Genomic DNA, 19,637 nt, shown 5'->3' on the forward strand with positions numbered 1-19,637 from the left:
AATACACAGGAGAGACTCAGGACAGCCAACTCTATCACCATCCTTCATACTGACTTTAGTTTAATATTGAGAAACAGGAGTCTTGTTTTGAAGGGAGTACCAAATCTAAAAATGCACAGTGTGACAGTCATAGACACAATAAGAATAAATTTGAATACAGTAATGCTAGCGTCACTTCATTTGACGTCAGATACGTACCTGCATTGTTGCTGCTAGGGACAGGGCTCACGCACAGAGAAGCTGTGTAGGCAGAAGGTAGCTGAGCTGCCTTCTGCAGGGAATGCTCGCTTCTCTGCTGGCTCTGTTGGTAGCCTGGTGCAGCCATAGCCCTGGATGTAGCCTGGCTGAACCCAGGACAAAATACATTATAAATCAGTGGATGTTCCCCAGGTTTTGCTCAGTTTGGGTTTCTGGAGGTTTGGGATTTTTATCTGTTGTTTGTTTTCACATGCCACTGTGTTTCTGGTTTCTAGCTAGGATGATAACCACTGCTTTCAAGTGTCTCACGTTTTGCTAGCATAATTCTATTAAGCTTTAATCAGAAAACACTGGAAATGCCCCATGAGAGCTTGAATTTGTCATGAACTCCATTTAGGTCAACACAAAATATTCACAGTCTAGGGAGGCCAGATGAATTTTAATAAATAGCCACACTGAACCCCAGATCCTAAACTCTGAGATTTTCTTATCCTTTACCACAGAAATGTGAGCTCTGAGGCATGAACTTGGGGCCAGGCAATCCACAGAAATCTGAGCTCTGCTTTGCTTCTTAGTGCCAAACAGAGGTATTTATTTCCAAACTCCTGCTGCCACCAATTGCATCAGCTGGTATTGCCTGCTTTGCCTTAGGAGTTAACTGATTAGATACCAGTGTCTGCTTTCAAGAATCACTCCCTTCAAATAACTAATGTTTCAAATTCATGCATTAGGTAATTCATGCAGCTTTTCCCTAAGATTTGCCCCCCCCAACCCAAATCACTTTGCAACACCAACTGGCTGATAAAAAGATGTGGAGCACTTGTATCCCTGAACCCGTTTTGTACTTGTGCTGGTTCTGCCCTCTCAATAAATGCGAAGTCACTATTGAATGGCTGTCTTTCCCTGGATTTGCACAGGTTTTAACAGTGTCTGCAAAGTAAAAAGATGCAATACTAATAAGGATTTCAAAGTAGTTGGGGAGCTCTATTAAGGTTTAATTTGAGTTTAGTTTTCAACTCCATTGTTACACGAGTGAATTTGGCCCAAATAAAATCTGTCCACTACCTGATTTTTAAAGGGTTTGTCTGCAACCTTGGATACTTCACCTGATCACTGTCACCTGCCAGTGATACCATACTTGTACTGAAAACTCTAAATAGGCACAAACTTCCTTTTGCTTCCCCCAGAGAAAAAGGTAAATATCTGTTGCCACATCATAGCAGCCTTCCAGTATCTGAAGGGGGCCTATTCGTTAGAGACTGCAGTGATAGGACAAGGGGTAATGGATTTAACAGGGGAAGTTTAAATTGGATATAAGGAAGAAGTTCTTTCCTGTAAGGGTGGTGAGGCACTGGAATGGATTGCCCAGGGAGGCTGTGAATGCTCCGTCCCTGGTGGTGTTCAAGGCCAGGTTGGACAGAGTCTTGGGTGACATGGTTTAGGGTGAGGTGTCCCTGCCCATGGCAGGGGAGTTGGAACTAGATGATCTTAAGGTCCTTTCCAACCCTAATTATTCTATGATTGTATGAGTCTAGGTGAAGATCCACTTCTAGAATTAAGACTAACTCAGATTAAGGCTTGTTTGTAATATACCTATTAGGAATTTCAATGAGGCCACAAGTCCAATGGGGTAAAAAGGACCTAGAGAGCAACCCAATCTGGAGGGACCACTTTTCTGTCTCCTGGGGAAGAGCCATCAATCAGTGCCATCTGGCTTTGCCCAGGAAGCCATAAATACCCTCTGTTGGGAGATATTAATTGTAATAGTCATTAAAATAACAACGTAGTGCTGACAGCTTCCACCTGAGAAGTTGAGGTTCATCAGACACCTTGTTCCTCATGCATGCCTGTGCATAAAAGCAACTCTTAAGCCTTCAGGGGAAAGAATTGTTTGCTGATGATGCTGCAGCCTTGAGATTGCTTTGTGCTCCCAGACCAGCCTGGGAAGGAAAACAGCTGGTGAGATATATGTGAGCTTCCCTAGCACCCACCTGATAACAGCAAAATATTCACCTATTATTTTGTGAGGTGCAATTGAAAATTGTCCTTCAATCCTACAAAACCAAAGAGGGAGGAACAAGGCCTTAAACAGTGACAAGAGAAATTGCAGAATGCTGAGCTGAAACGATAATGGAGACTGGCCAAAAATTAATGAGCTGGAGGTGAATACAGGAGCAAGAAGTGGGAGTTAATTGTAGTGACCAGAACAAAACCAACAAGGGAGGAGAATTGGTGAACTGATCGAGAGGTGGAATGCAGCTGGTGGATTCCCAGCCTGCTAGCCATGGCTGTGCAGAGCTGGAATCAAAACCACCCAAAAGTCAGACAAGATCAACTGCAGGTGGCCCTTTAATGACAGTTTTTTTGACTAGAAAGCAATTAATACCAAGTATCTGTAATTACTTTTTTTTCAGATTGTACCGCTTGTATTGTTTGAAATAATGACATACATAAATGCCAAATAGTCCCCCAAGAAATAACAAACTGGAGGGCTAAAATCAGTTCCAGAAAATGAGACTTTTAGGAGTGCATTTAGGTTGTTTAGTTATTAAAAAAAAGAAAATAGCGCCAAGGCAGATAACTAACCTGAGGGAAAGCTGTTTTCTTTAGGTACCTGGAATGAGGAGTTGGGAATGACCAGTGATTTATGTGTGGCTCTTCCAATTACATATCTTTCTGCTAAGTGACTAACAGCTGTTTGAATTTAGATTTTTAAATTACTATATTTTTAATGTCCCTTTTAGCTAGAGATGTTGTGCACAGAACTAACACTGGTCTGATTAGGTGCATAAAACACAGAAGTTTCTCTAAAGGAAAGTTAATAGCTATAGGAACGTATATAAAATAAAGCTTTAATCCCAGGATGTTCAAGGGAAATTATCAACAACTTCTTTGAACGTATTCCATGTCCACAATTTATATAAGCAAATTGCTAAGTGGTTATGAATTGTACCAATCTGCCTTTTGATCTGACTGTGCTGAATAGATTAATGCTTTTGTCTCCTGTGAGTTGAAGGTAGGCTGAATTCCCACTGTCAAAGAGATGGAGGGGAAGCAAGGATGATCTCTCTGGGACTGAGCTCCCCCTCCTTGTTCTGTTCTGGACTGTAGAGTCCTCAGGTGATGTGCAAATAAATGGGTTTGTTTGTACAGTCATTGTCTTGAGAGCTGCAGAGTCTCTCTAGTCATTATCTCTGCCACTATGAAGTTTATTTCCTGGTATCTAAACTAAATCTTCTTTGCTTCAATTTATCCATTTATTTTGACCAGGCTGCTACAATCACTATAAAATGTTCTCTACCTTTTTGCTCAAGTACATAAATGGCCGTTGCAACATCACAGCCTCCTTTCCTTTCTTTACTGCTGTTTTCTGAAGTGGTGAATGACTTCATTGCTCTCCTCCAGGCTGGGGGGCGTTACAGCTTTCTTGCAGGACAGTGCCCAGAGCAGGCTGCAGGGCTCTCACACAGGTTTTACAGGAGGAGGGCAGAGGATTGCTGTTGTACTTCTGTCCATACACAGCTGTGAGATTGCCCTTTTTGCAGTAGGTGGCCACTACTGAACTGTGCCAGCTTATGCATGTGGCACAGTGACACCCAGATCCTTTGCACTAAAACATAGGTGGTTGTTCTCCTTTGTGTGTAGCTGAGTCTTCCTGGGTCAGTGAGGCCTCTTCTGTTGTCCATTGAGTAGTATCCTAATTTTTCAGGCCATCTCTTTTCCTAAGATCACTTACCTTTTTTGATATTAACCTGTGAAATACTTGTAGTCCTCTTACCTGGGGGTATCTTTTTGTGTGGTGAGAGTGAGGAATTTGCAGCCTGATTCTCTAAAGCATGAATGAGAGCAAGTGCCATTGTCACTATTTGCCGTAAGGGATCTGTATGTATAAATTGCTAAGAGAAATTGCTGTGACAATAAATCCTGAGAACCTGCTCAAATGCTAGATGATAGTCCTTATTTACAAGTGTGGACATGGACAGTAAATATCAAATATTAAGACACGATTGTAAATGTTACCTTGTTAGTGGCATTTGCACAATTTTTATTGCACTTTTTCGTTGCTCCCAGAATATATTCTGCTGCATTCACCTTCATTGGCTCCTGTTTGATTTGACTAGATTTTCAAATCTCTCATTCGATTCATCACAGATGTCAGCTTTCAAAATAGATACTCTTTACCACCCTTCCTCTTAACCTTGTGGGTGCTTCTTCTGCATGTATGTCACATAAACGAGGCATTTCATTATGCACATATCTTTTATATCCACCTCTTTATGCCTTTTCCCCTTTCCTTTTTAACAGATGTGTGGCAATGGCATATTTAGTGTAACTTACTTTTCTACCTTTCTGCTGAGAGGAATGTATAACCTGAAATCTCTGACCCTTTTTGAGTTCATCTCTTCTGATGTGCTTATCTTTGTATGATTCATCTCTTTCTTCTCCTCCCCCTCAGTAACATCTTTTTTAGGATTCTCCATCTTTTATGTTCCTTTTCCTTTGTTCCCCTGATCCTCGCTCCATTGATCCCTCCTGTGTGTTCCTATGGTGCTCACTAATGCTCTTTACACTTCCCTCCTCTGTTTTATCTTTCATGGAATTGAAAGAAATTACAGGCTAAAAAAAAAAAAAAAAAAAAAAAAAAAGGAAGCATTAAAGGAAAGGCAGGCCAGTGCTAGGGCCAGGGCTGAGGTAGAACATGCCTCTGACAGTGGTCTGATCGCAGGGAATCACCCTGCCTATGGCTGCCTGCCTTTCCCTTCCCCACCCTGCTGCCACCAGCTCTCCACTCCTCCACTAGCCACTGCTGCCCCAAACTCCTCTCTCTTGGAGATGCTGGTGAGGATTCAGACATAAGCACACAGAGGCGTTTCTAAACACCTGAGGTACTGCCCTAAGCTCCTCTGTGCATCAGACAGAAGAGGTTCATAAAATCCTTACTTTGGCAGCAGGACTAAGGATTAGGCATTCAAAAGCTAGTCTGGCATGCCATGGCATGGCAATAGATCATGGAGTGGCTGTTAGTAATGTTACCACCTTTGTTTAAACTGTTCTCCAAGTCTCTCTGTAAAGCCCTTGTACCAGGAGGGTCACACCCCCGGGTGTCCTTGGGCTGGGGGAAGGAAGGGGGCAGGTACTCATGTCATTCACTCCAGGAACTGCGGTTCCAAATAAACTGGGAGCTTCAGTTTCTTTCATGGTAACAGCAAGGTGAGGGAGGTCCACAGAACGATGCAGAGAATCTTGGTCTCCTATCAAACAGTCTGTGGGAGGCAGGAAGGAAGAGTTAAGCCCATGCCTATTTTTCTAAGTCCTGGTTTATACTGGTCTGGGAGGTAGCTGCAGTGAAGATAACGAATGGGCTTATGGAAGCTCATGTACTTAAATCACAGATCAGGTTTTGGGGGTGAAGGGATATAAATGTGGAATTTCATCAATGGGTAGACTTTATTTAAAATTATCTGGTGTTTTAAAAGGTGACACTAGCAGCAAAGTAAACTGCTGAAGATACAGTGCAGATAATTAGATAGATATTGCAAGGGAAATGGGTTCCAGAAATTTGGGTTAGGAAACAATTAAGGTTGTAATTCCTAGGTCATTTTGGGAAGCTCCATTTCTCTTTCCTGCACCTTACCTGAAGTACTTCAACAACCTTGCTGTGTTCCTGATGAGCAAGGCCTTGCCTAATCTCTCTTCCATTGCTTTCCTTCTTAATCTTTTTCCTCATCCTTTTCTGTCACTGTTGGACACGCCAGGCATGAGACAGTAGCTGCTGCTGCTCTCCCAGCAGCACATTTGCGTGCAGGGGGGATTTTCATTACTATCTCTGTTTCTTCCTATAATAATAAAACTTAAAATGTCACACTTATATTTTCTTCCAAAGGACTTCTTCCAAGGGCAATTCAAGTCATACAGACCCATATCACCGTTTCTGTATACTTGTGTATTAGCAGTATTCATTTTATTGGGAAAAAAATAGCAAAACCAAAACAAAAATGTGGAAGTTATGAATTTTAGATATTTATTCTGCTGTTTGTCAGAGCTGAGTAGAAAAACAAATTGCCCTTTACTCTCTGCTTAAATCCCATTGCCGTGTTAAAACTGCACTTTGCTATTCCCATCAGCAAGGGGCATGGAGCATCTGCTGACCTTTCAGTGTCTCTGCTGGCATCTCTCACTGTTTCTCCCTGCCCCAAACTCCCAGCATACTTCCCCTTAAGTCAGGGATGTGAAACCTGTAAGACTGACTTTAAAGTATCCTTGCTCTTTGCTCAGCAGGTATGCTTGTGCTTGATAGCTGGATGTCAGCTGTGGTACCTTTTCGGTACCCATGGGTTTGGGGGATTTTTTGAAAGATGGTTTGGACTTCTACAGCCCCAGACCCCACCATGTGCTGGGAATTCACCTTTCTTTCTAGAAAGCTTTTGAAGGCAACCTCTTCCCACCAACTGCATGGACTAGGAAGAGTGGCTTTGATCTCTTTGTGTCTTTTAATGAGAAATAAAAAAACAAGGGTTTGTAGGCCAGAAGACTTCAAGGAATAAAACAGAGAGAGGGAGAGGGCAAAAGAAGAGTGTTAAAAATTAAAAAGGAGCATTAAAGTAACAGCTGGAATAGTGAAATCAAGGCCCACCACCTGCCTCTTGTTATAGCTATCATTTATTTCTCTATCTTGAGAGCAATCATTGATGGCTGCTCTCCTCCTATTCTGTGTTTAATGCTGTGACTAGTGAAGCATCAGGAGAAAACAGAAGAGGAGCCAGAGACCACAGGACACTCGTGTGTTTGGTGGCATTGCCTGACATGGGGGACAGCACTGGGAAGACAGGAGGACTTTGTTCTACGTACCCTGCAAACCATGTAGAGCCTGCTGCTTTTATTTTTCATCTAAACAGAGATTTTGGATGTGCTGCCCCAATTGTGTTGTGTGAAAAAAAGAAGAAAAGAAAAGGCCTTTCCATGCCCAGCATGGTGAAAAAGTCCAGTGTTGCCCATAGAAGTTGCATCCTTTTCCAGTTCCTGAAAGCTCCTGCACCAGGATGGAGCTCGTTACTCATTGTTGAGGCCTCATGGTCTCGTGCATCCAGCAACAGTGGCAGCTGCCTGCTTCTTGCTCTGGCAGAAAGGAGCTGTCAGCAGCAGTCCTTCCTGTGATGCAGAAATGGCTTCTCCTAACAGTGCGCCCTCCTGGATACTCTTCTGTCATATTGGTACGGACAAGGCAGCACCAGCACGGCTGGTGTATCCGTGCTGTTCTCGTTCAATACGAGAGGCTAAAATTTTAATTCTGCTGAGGAAAAATGAGTAACCTGAATGGTATTACTTACTTTGACTTGTGTAATGCTGAATATGAAAAATACTGATGATACAAACTTATTGGATGAGACATTTTTGGTATCCATTATAGCCCATTATTTGGAAAATATAAGTAGAGCTTAGAATTGGAAATGAAGAAAGTTAAAATAATTTTCTTCACTTTTCCCCTGCAATAGTTCTGAAGTGATCATATGCTTTCTTTTTTTCTGTTTCTTTTTTCCGTTGCTGTGTCTTGCTGACTTTCATGCCGAGAGCCAATGTTCATAGGAAACAAACCAACCCGATTTAATTTTCCTTCTCTAAACCCTGAGCCATGGTGATGATACAAGTTGCTGGGCAGCAACTGCAGTTTCACTTCCAGCATCAGCAATTAAAACATTTGTTATCCTTGTGTAGCACAGGCGCTCCTTAAAGCCTTCTTCCCAGAAGCCGGGAGGAGGGCATAGGGCTGGGGATAGGGCTGGGGATAGGGCTGAGGATGTGGCTAGGGCTGGGAATAGGGATAGGGATAGGGATAGGGATAGGGATAGGGATAGGGATAGGGATAGGGATAGGGATAGGGATAGGGATAGGGATAGGGATAGAGCGGGGGCTGGGGCTGGGAGCGCGGCGCGGCGGCAGTGACACCTGGTGGGTGCGTGCGGGAACGGTTCCGGGTGAGCAGAGGCTGGTGCCGGCAGTCCCGAGTGGGAGCACACGGGAAGGAGGAGGCTGTGTCCTGCCCGTTCCCGCGGAGGCGCTGCCTGCCCTCCCCTCTGCAGCTCTTTCTCCTGGGCAAGGAGCGGGTCCCGAAGCGGAAATGCAGGCGGGGGCAGACAGGGACGCGGGAGCTGGAAGTGAGCCGTAGGTGCCGAGTAGGAGGCAGTTGATGCGCTGAAGCTGGTATAGAATTGCATCGGCTCAATAGAAGTGGATGAGACCAACGCTGGTTTACTGATCATGAAATTTGCTACATTTTACTTTATGTTACACTTTATATTTCTGCTTAATGTCTTTAAGCTGAAAGCGGGGAAATTTAGATGAGATATTAGGAAAAAAATCTTCACTATGAGGGTGGTGAGGCACTGGGGCAGGTTGCCTGAAGCTGTGGTTGCCTCATCCCTGGCAGTGTTCAAGGATAGGTTGGAAGGGGCTTTGAGCAACCTGGGCTAGTGGAGGGTTGGAACCAGGGGATCTTTAAGGTCCCTTCCAACCCAAACTGTTCTATGATTCCATGATTCTTCATATCCCAATGAAAATAGCATGGATTATTTTTGTTAGATTATGCCAGACGAGAGTGTCTCTGTTAAGACGGTTCCCAGAAACCAGTGTTGCTGCAGTGCAATCCATTAATTCTAGGTCTTTGGGATTGTATCAGGATACATTTGGCTTGTCTCAAGTTGACTTCACTAGCTTTGGGAACTGATTTAAATAATGGATGTGAAAGGAGCCAGAAATGAAGAAGAAACAATAACAGCCAGTACATCAAGGTCTGGTTTGAGCCTGGAAACATGCAGATGCTGAGGACTGATGGAAGAAGTGGTTACATAGATTTGACTGCAAATGCCTGAGGAAGCCTGGGTATGTTCCTGGGAAGAAACAGCAGAGAGCCCCCTCCAGCTTGGATGCCCATAGTTAAGGTGGGCTTTGAAGTCATGCATGGGAGTGTTGCTTCCAGTTGTTCCTCTGATTGCATCCAGGACACTGGGATTTTGGTCCTGTGATCTGTGAGCAAATAGCCTGCCAGAAGGAAACCCACTCCCACCTAGTTCTGGTTTCAGGGGGAATCTCTTGGCAAAGGCTAAAATATCAGTGGTTAACCACTGCCAAACTGCAGTGGTACGGTCTTTACAGCTCTCCCCACTTCAGTTCCTATCTGTTTCTGAGAACGAGAATGAGAGACTGAATATAAAAACGGTGCTTGAATTTCATGGCCTTCCACTTGCATGGTTAAATTCTGTTTTGTGGGTGCTGCAAATACATGGGATTCGTTTACATCAATTTTGGGCTTCCTTTCCCTTCTTCTCCAGAGCCCCCAGACTGTGTGATGGGGTTGATGAGGAGCTCTGACTGTTTTCCAGCCTTTTCCGTCTCACTTTTGCGTATCACATTCCAGCTTTCCCAAAGAATCTGCAGTCTGGCTGTGAGGACAACAGGCAACCCAGGGCTATGCACCCTCATGACCTCAGATGCTGATTCATTCTGGGGAGACTATTCTATGGAGAATCATGTATGTGGGGAGTTACTTTCCAACTTTGAAACTCAAAATGCTTTTTTTCCCATTAGTAATAGACAGCCAACTTTCATAACATAATGTTTAATAAAAAATGTATTAGGTATTTGTATGTAATTTTTTTATGTCTGGAATGGATGTTATGGAAAGCAATTGCCTTGGCTTTAGGGGATGGAGAGAAAGTTTGTCTTTGCTTGGATATATAGCACTCCCCTTTGGGATGGTGTCATTTGATAATTCCTGCCACATGTTCTCATGAGTAGGATGTTTTTGTTTCCTTACTGTGTCTCCCCCCAAGTCCTGCTGGGTAATATTTCAGATGGTCACGGTCAAAAAAAGCATGTGACAGCTTCCAGATGTTCAAATAATCAAAGCGATCTGCAGATCTAAGGGAGCACACCCACAAACAAATGAAGGATAACTTGAAGGGCTGCAGTCTAGGTGGGGGGCCACATTCAGAGGTGGTGTAGCAGGCTGAAGGATAGTCTTTTAATATCTGGAGAATTCACTGATGTCTACATCACTTGCTAAAAATGAGACAGTCTGATGTGGCTGGGCAGGCAGTAGAAACCGAAAACATCGGATCTGGTTGTGGTTTTCCCGCAGCTTGGAGCAATGATAGCGTCCCAGGGGATCGAGGAGGGCTGTCACGGTGCAGCACAGCTCTGAGCTGTGCTGGCTGCTGGGCTCCAGCTCGTGTGATGCAGCTGGGACTAAGAAATGTGACCATGCCCTGCTGCCGTCCACACCATCACCCCATCTGGGCTTTGTCCTGGCTGAGGGGCTGGTGCCCAGGCAGTGAGTGCTGCACTCAGCTGAGAGATGGGAGGACAATTCTCAGAGCAGGGAAACACGCCTGCTTCTGGCTTGCTCCTACCTGGCTCATGTAGGCACCTGTTTAGGCATTAGTAACTAGTTCAAAGCTGGGGTTTGGGAGACATTCAAAACCATTAATCATCCCAGGTGATTTTTGTTGGTCAAACCAACAGCTTTATAAAAACAGACAAGCTTCCAGCTTTGTAAAAACAGACAAGACAATTGAAAATGTACAATGGGACACTGTATTCCTCTTTGGGAATGTAAAATCTTCCTCATAAAGAAAAAAATAAAGCTTGTATTAGTCACTGTCAACCTGATGCTTGTAGAGGTGAATGAGGACAGTTGTGTACCTCTGTGCAGTGTGTATGGACCAGCAAGCAGGAACAGGAGGCTGCACATCACTGACTGCTGTCCTGCAGGCTGGCAGTCCTCTCTGGTCACAGGAGGGACAACAGCCCCACCTCACAGGGTCCTACAGCAAGTCTGCTGGTGCCTTTTCGCACACTGGCATGTCGTGTGGCACTGCCTCTGCTGCCGGTGGCACATCCTATGAAACAGATGTAACAGATGTGCTGTGTGTGTGCAACTGGCACAGCTGTGCTGGAAAATTGTTTTACAAAGCCTTCCATGTCAGTGATCGGGAGGGGCAGACATCATTATTATTATTATTATTATTATTTCTACTACTGCTATTACTTCTACTAATTTGTGTGCAAACAATGCTGGCTCAAAATCTGCCTCAGCTGCTGATGGAAAAAAGCAGATCTGATCACATCAAGAGAGCTGCTGGTGGTTTGAATGTTACTGTGACTCCTACAGGCTGATGCTTTTGAAGCATAACTATTTGGTAGATGATTGCTACTGACTACTCTTTCCCCTTGGTAGTAAGGCTTTGTGTGACTTTTCATGCAATCCTACACAGGCATTTTACTGCATTGAGAGGTAATAGTGTAGCATGCTAGCAAATTCAGTTCCACACTTGGAAAAGGAACAGCTTTGAGACAGTTGTCTGCCACCAAGTCAGCTTTTGTAAGTCAGGTTCTGTGTATTGCATTCCCCAAGAATTTGGAGAACTTCTGGCAAGATTATTCCTTGGTTTTGTTCAAAGAATCCCTTTGTATGTACATAGTGGGGGGAAGATCAATACACTACTCATCTGGAAAATTGGACTATGGTGCCCATGTGCGTGGAGGGCCTGAGCCTGAGAAGGGCATTATCAGCAGTATAGGGGCCTTGGATGAGGCACACCATGACATGGGCAAACACCCAAAAGTGAGGAGGATGCTGCTATGCACGAGGACACTGGTACCTGAATGCGTTGCGGGAAAGTGGTGGCCGTGAAAAATTGGATCTGGGTCACACAACAGATATTTGCTATGATGAGTCATTGCTGTCCTGGTTCATGTCTGTAAAACTGGGATAACAAGTTTGTTTCATGTTGTAAACCCTGAGAAGGTTTGGAGGGTTGTGTTTTAATATGAGCTGGAGCATCAACATGTGCTTCCATCATTTATCATGTGGTTGTCAAGACTGCAAGCTCATTGCCCACGTCCACAGGGAAACTTATAATTACTTATGTATGGTAAACTAAAAATGGAAATCATTCACTGCAGTGGAAGCTGACTCAAGAAGGACAGATCATCAGTGGGGAGAAGTGATAAGAGAAGTAAAGCTGCTGCATTGTAAACCAGAAAACAGTGTGACAAAAAAACAAGTGGCCTCCATCTACTGTCTACCCATCCTCTGGTCATCCCCCCATCCCTCTGCTAGCTACGTATTTGTATGTTTTTATTTAAAAAACAGGCTAGGGAGCAGCATGGAGAGGGGTGGTTGGGGCAAGAGGAAAGCGGATAAAGGCCCTTTTCCCCTTGGCTTGTAAATCCGTGCCTGGTCTCCCTTCAAGGCTTCGTAGTTTAGAAAGAATTGCAGTTTGTTCTTCAAAAGATGTGTCAGTCTGTTATGGATTAAGAAGACAATATGCCTTCCACATTTACTGTCTTTGCAAAGACTGATTTTTGGAGGATTTGCTAGTCACTTCATTTCAGACGCATTTTTTAACATGTTCACATTTCTTTGTGGTTAAACTTAGATCCTGTCCTTCCTGAATCCTATAAGGCTTGCTGTGTGGTGTTTGTCTTCTCATGGTCATTACTGATATATACCCACTGCACTCATTGTGCTCCACTAAAACAATTTTGTCAGGGTAAAAATTGCAAATTAAAATATTTTCTCAGAAGGCAGACTCCAAACATAGTTTTGTAACAAAAAGTCCCCAATTGTTTCCAAACTGAGCTTAATTTAAAATGAAGGATAAATATTTCCCTTTACTATTACCCAGATGTGATCTTCCCAAAGCTTCAGACATGAATAATCTCTCTAAATTTTCCAGCTATTTCAATATCCTGGCCATATTGAACTCAGCCTGTGGATCTAGCACCCATTCAGGAAAATCTGCAAACAAGGCCAATGCCTGACGTCTCTATCCATTAAAATCAGTGATCACACATTTTCTACTTTACTTTCGCAGTTTTGGTTTCCTTTCATTTCTTGTTTGCAGCTGCACCTTCATTTTTCCCTTTTTAGTGAGAACTTGGGAAGTTCCCACTACCTTCCTGCCTCTGCCTCTTCTTTCTTTAGAATCGCTAGTCTGCTTGCCTTATTTTAATAGCTATCATTCTCATTCGTTGATTGCAGATTTTGGCCAAATCCTGATAATGTCAACAGAAAGGTTTTCCCTGGAATTTTAGACGTGTTTCTGTTGTGTTTTTTTCTTTCCCCTCCTTCTTGCTGCCTGGCTGGCTGATTTAAACAAATATTTTCAGAACAGCTTGTCCTCAGTTGACTAAACTGGTAAATAATGGATAAATATAGTTTTGATTGGGAACAGCTTTCTGGCTAAGGATGGAATACAGCACTAAAGAAGAATTTTTCTCACCTTGAGTCATGGGATCTGGTTGGTTAAATTAAAACCGTTTACTTAACCTGCCTGTACAACACACAAACATCAGAGATGTGCTTTAGCTGTACTGACACTTTGTGCTGCCCACACTACTACGCTAGCTGCCACACCTGGGCAGCAATTCTATTTTGTGAAACAGAAATAGCCTGGCTTTCATTCCTTCTTTGTGTCAAATTTAATTTAAATACTTAAGTAAAGGCTCAGGCTTATTCTTCCAAGTCATACCTTCTTTTTTTTTTTTTTCTCGCCCTCTGGAAGGGAAATGTTGTTCTGTCATAAGCCTCAAGCTTCTACGTGTATAAATTCATCAGTGTCCTAAGGCTGGCTGCCTACCTCCGTAACTCAATCCTGCTATAACTGTACTGTCTTCTTACCAAAATGTACTTCACCAAGCCTACAAAAGGGATGTTGCTATGTTTGTTTGGGTTGCCTTTGCAGCATGCAGAGGACTTCTATAAGTATTTTTCTATCTGTTTATTCACACAGAGGGGCTAGAAATATTACAATGTTCTCCATATACGTAGTAAAAGTAAAAACCCAACTTGCAACAGTAATATGAATATAAGTCATTGTATTTTGAATTTTGATTGTAATAAATTACAGCTATAGTTCACACAACCCAGCTATTATCTCAGATTGTCTCTCTGCAGAATCACAAAAACAATCTGAGTCATTCCAACTTGATTCATGTTCAGTTCCTGTTTGGGAAAGCTTCTCTCACCATCAGACCGCCTCATAACTTTTTTTCCTGAGAAAGCTCAGATCCTGTACAACAGTCCCAGAGCCTATGGTGGGTTCTGCAGCATGAATCATGGAAAATATGCATCCCTGGTTATTTGTAGCTGGTTATTTTTGCAGAAGTCCATGTGGAAAAAGAGCCATGTGATTTTGTTCTATGCGATACGTGTGTCTTTTTGGCACTCTAATGGAAATTGTTTAATAGAGACTAATCAAGCATATCAAAAGATGTCAGTACTTGAAAGAGGAAACAGAGGTGTGGTTGACATGTAGAGCTGAGATTGAGTATGAACCAGTTTCAGAGAGAAAGAGAGTGAATTTGCCTGTCTGAATAAAGCAAGGCCTCAGAGAGTTTCCCTGTTTCTCCCAGAGCACTCTTCGTGGTCTGTCACTAGATTATTGTGAAACCTCTATTTGTCTTTGTTGTGGTTTCATTTCACCTACGTATAATATGGTAATTCAACTAGTACATGCAGAACATATTATTTCAAGTAGTTCACGGCGCTGATTAATTAATAAATAACTTTGGCACTCTTACCTGAAAAGCATAATAGAATCAGAGAAAATGCCTTCTACTTGCCAGCCTTCCTTACATCATTTGAGAGACCTCTCTCTTTTTAGAGAGCTCCCTCTTTTGAGCTGAAAATACAGAACAGCAACTCCATATAATATCTTAGACATGAAGTGAATAATAATGTATAACTTCAAGGAAATGAGGCTACACAGTATAATGATGGTACTAGCTATCATTTCTGTAGTTGAACAGCTCAGCAGTGAGCACCCTTGCTTCTGATATGTCCTGCAAAAATATGGTACTCATTTTACTATTAGTAACAGAGGTAGTATTAAGGGCAAGTAAGAGAATAAAATCATCAAAACATTGGCAGATGTTGCAAAGATTAGGCTTATCATATATAATGAGGATTAAAGGAACTCAGAAGAAAAGACTGAGGTGCTTTGTCATCTGATGTCAGATGACTGAGCAATAGTCATTTATCCAACAGGGAAAAGTAGAGTCAGATGCAGAGAAAAAAGATGTAGGGCTGTGCATACTGTCGGGAGCACCCTCAATGGGGTATCAGTGAGCTTAAACAGGACATGCCGGCTCATGTCCCAGGTATCAGCTGGACATGAGCTCCAGGGTAAAACTGGTCAAAAACTAATGTGACTCCCGGGATCATGTGTTTTTGGCAAGGATGACTTGTTTCCTCTATGTGTGTGCTGGGCTCCAAAGCAGGGTGTTTGCTTTAGGCACTCCTAAAGCCTGACAGAAAACCAGACAGGGTGCAGGCAACAGCTCGGAGAGCAACCAAAAGACCAGAAAGCACCTTCTGGTAGAAGCTGTAGGTACACATTTTTTTAAGCATACCCAGAAAAGGTTAGCGGATTACTGGTAACAGACGGTAAGTATTTACTTTAGGACTAACACTCTTCCAATCTAACAAATAAAGATATAAAAAGATCTGGTGGCTGGAGCTGGACAAATGAGCAGGAGGAAAAGGCTACACATTTCACCAGGCAAATACTTTGCTGTTGGCGGGGATGGCAATAGGTTCTTGTGGCTTTTCTACCATTAGCAATTCTTAAATCGAGAATAGATGTTGTTGGGTTTTTTTAATCTAACACATGTACTCAAGTTTAAACTGGCTCACATTCAGGCATGTTCTGTGTCCTAAATTATGTGGTTAGGTGACCACGTGGCGACTCCTGGTTTTATAATCTGAAAATCCTTTTGCTCTGACAAATAGCAGTGGAGGAGCTTCTACTGTGGCTGAGATTTTGGATTAATGGATGCTTGTTGTGTTTACTGGGGTCAGCATTTACCTTTCTTCCTTCTCTGAACCAGCTTACCACTGACTGGTCCTGGCTGCCGAGCTGCACACTAGGCAGACCTGTCCTGCCTACCCCAAAGATGCTCCTTTTTCACTTATTTCTCTCCTCCCAGGCTGGAAACCCACATTCATTTTTCCGAGGAGCCAGGAGCCACCTTGAACCGGGGAACTTCTGTAGCGCTTTGAGAGTAACCATTCACAAAGACCTTACAGCTCTGAACTACAGCACGCACAAAGAACACTTTTTTTCTAGCGACTACAAAATGCTGCAATAAGCTTTACTCAAATGAAACCTCTATTAGCGGTAGTGGAGCTTTGTATGTTAGTCACCAAGGATTTGACTATCAGATAATTGTGATTATACATTCTCCTCAGAACAACATGCATTATTTAAGAAGAAAATCAAACTCCAATCAAGCTGTTCAGAGAGTTTAAGATATTCAGATGTAGAGCTCCCAGCGTCCCTGTTTTAGCCATTGGGGTATAGTGCAAGATGCTGCTAAGCAGGCAACAGTCTCAGGATTTATTGCAGTGACTGAAATTATAAATACAGAAAGTTCACAGAAAAGCCTGCTCTCGTGAACTTTCAACCAGCATTTGCAAAGTAAGAAGCCATAGATTATTAATATAATAAATGGATGCATATCTGTCCAAATGTTTAATAAAGATAATATGTGAGAAGCATGAAACAAGTCATTTTCCTCTGCAGTAAAAATATATTTCTTCTATTGGATGCAGAACAGTCAGTAGCAGTTGAAACTTGTTGAAGTTTTCATGTTCAGAAAATGATACTCTAACAAGAATCATACCAAAAACACAGGTCTTAGAATAGGAATTGTCCGGTCAGAGGAGACCAAAATTTGACAAAGTAATGGTTGAATTCTCTGTAATTAAGAAATATATACATATATACACACACTATTTACATAAGATCTTGATATCAAAAGGTAAACTGAATCATGCAATACAATCCAGCAAAATCTGTTTTTATAAATACTCTTTGTCCCCAGGAAGACATGGGGACAGCAATGCTTTTGATTTTAAAAGGTCAGATCACCTGTTTCTGGTTGCTTTGGCTATTGGAGTATGGCTGGGCTGAAAAGGCCAATGCTTACTTGGCCTACAGTTGCCACACACCCTACAACTGCCTGCTTCCTGCATATGCTTTCTCTCTCCCCTGCAAAGCACTGATAAAGGACACATGAATGTTACCAAGCAAATAACATGAACTACATCTACACAGTCACAGTAATGTTGATTTGTATTTCCTGAGTGGTCCCAAGAGACATGAACACAGTCTGAAGCCCCAGGCAAACATTCATCTTTCTATTGCCAGCACCGGTGTCTCCAGGACTGGGAGTCTGGTAAGATGAGTAAGATGGTCTGCCACACTCTAAGCACAGGTCTGCTCATTTAGCTTGCTTAAGTCTTTTCACTTAAGCACACAGGCACATATGAAATGTTTCTTTTGAGTCTAATTCCTTCAACCTGAAAGGATGCAAAGATGCCCTTGATTCTTGCTGCCAAAGGACTCCCAAAGCCTCATTTTTTTGGAAGAGGTAAGTGGCAGAGGAGATGGACCTACAAAGGTGAGAAGTGTTTCCTCACAGCTAGAGATTACACAGCAAGTCTGGTTAAGATCCCAGGCTCCAGGTTTACTGGTTACAGTAAAGAACCTCTAGTGACACTAAATGCTGCTTTACTGTTCCTATTAATATCAGGCAAAGAGATGTAACAAATGGTTCCAAGCCAAAGATGTTGCTCCATACAACTTTATTAGAATAGCAGAAGGAGAAGGCAGATGATGGAAAACGTATGTCAAGAATGTCATGTGCTGTAGTATATGCTTTACATTCCTACACAGAGTTTTGTGAGAGGAAAAGATCAGTCCTTTCAAATCTGATAAAGCAATGCTGGCATTGATTTCTGTGGATGCAGTCATGTGTCAAGTGATTATTTGTGTTGGCACAATGAATTCAATACACATCTACGACCTCGATACTTGAATCTCAAAAATTTCACTAAAAGGGATGCCAGTGAACTGTTATTTTCTCTAAACACCAGTTCTCTATAGATGTAATCACAGTAACAGCCATCATGTTTGTGTTGACAGTGGCCAGCAAGGGCTGAAAGCTTGGCCTGTTGAAATCTTTGGTGAAGATTTGGCTGAGAAGTGCAACTAGGTTTTCACACAAAAATGAAAAGACTGAGGGTTCCCCTGAGGGTTACCATTTTGTGTAATGGTAAAATATTCTCGTTTTGTTTTTCAACATCTTGGATGTCAATGCCCTTAGTTTATGAAAGATCAAGTTTATTTGTGCTAAAATGAAACAACATCAACAAAATAACTGTATTTCCATCTCTCCCTTCAAACCAGAAAACCTTGCAGGACTGTGTTTTAATGCAGGCACTGGCAGAGCCGCAGCCCAGGTATGTGCAAGGCATCATAATAGTGGGTGATGAGGCGAGTCATGTGCCACCTGAATTCCTCCTGGTTCATATTCTTAAAAGCTCTTAATGCCTTGGTCTGCAGCTTCAGACAGTCTTTAGAGAGCATCCAGCCTTCAGACATGTTTACTCTTTGCAGAGTTTCTGACAAATGCCCTGCTTTAATCAAAGTCCATCCATTGGTTTTGACTTTTGAAGCCAGCTCTGGAAAACAAATACCTGCGGCACCAAATATCTAAACCATGAAAACCACTGTGGAGCATCAGTTCCTTGACCTTAACACCATAAAAGATTTATGACTAAAAGTTTCTAAAAGTTGCCTTGATTATAAAGAAAGAAAATTAACTGCCCTCACAGACATGCTTCATCTTTTTGGTGACCATAGGAATTACCATTAGTGTGTTGTACAAAGGTTCAAAAATGCTGCCAGAAATTATAGGTTAAGCGGGATATTTTTGTTGTTGTTACAGGCTCTTTGCCTATTTCCCTTTAGAATTAGTGTTTATTGACTCGTGATGCTGACCTCTTTTTTGTTGCTCCTTGCTGATGCGTTCCAAAAGGTGGACGTCAAAAGCAGGGGAACCAGCAGATGGCAGCACAAAGCTGCTGTATCTGGGCTCTTGCAGCAAAATGGGAAAAAAAACAAACCCAGCTGAAAAGAAAAGGTTTCTTACAGTTCTTTTGCTTTCAGATCTCCTCAGACCTCCTTCCTTTCTCCTGTTCCTTTGGATCGGGTTTGGGGTTTGGGTTTTGTTCTCCTTCTGTTTTTTCTAATCACTGTTGGAAAAAATAAAAAAGAAAGAACAGCAGAGGAGGAAAATTGCTATCTTAGGTCATCCTGTATTGATTTAGTAGAAGATAGTAAGACCTGATGTGACCTGCTAAAAAGATGACATGAGGTTATGGCCTAGCCTACCAGTGCTTCGCGTCGTATTAAACACTCCACAGGGGCAACATCTGGAGGGTTAAACAACTGCTGGGTAATGCACTTTTAAATACCACTTCATCAAAGTAATAGACTCCACAGGACCCTCTTGGGATCTGTAAACTGATGTGTTCCAGGCTTTGTGTGCTGCAGCCCCTTTGTGTAACACATTAGGAGAAGCCTGATAGC

General features: G+C 42.6%; 1 protein-coding gene across 4 annotated transcripts in view; it reads left to right on the forward strand.

Moving 5' to 3' along the window:
• Positions 1-16,771, forward strand: part of RGS7 (regulator of G protein signaling 7) — a 275,987-nt gene extending 259,216 nt beyond the window's left edge. For all 4 annotated transcript variants that reach the window (XM_062637376.1, XM_062637369.1, XM_062637372.1 and 1 more), the window contains one exon: positions 16,189-16,771. In XM_062637376.1, coding sequence (XP_062493360.1) covers positions 16,189-16,350 — 162 coding nt within the window. In that variant the 3' untranslated portion in view covers positions 16,351-16,771. The remainder of the gene's footprint in view (positions 1-16,188) is intronic.
• The last annotated feature ends 2,866 nt before the right edge of the window (positions 16,772-19,637 follow it).

This window comes from Pezoporus occidentalis, unplaced genomic scaffold (assembly GCF_034315485.1).
Source record: "Pezoporus occidentalis ecotype Australia unplaced genomic scaffold, CSIRO_AGI_Poc_V1 ctg52, whole genome shotgun sequence".
Lineage (NCBI taxonomy): Eukaryota > Metazoa > Chordata > Aves > Psittaciformes > Psittacidae > Pezoporus > Pezoporus occidentalis.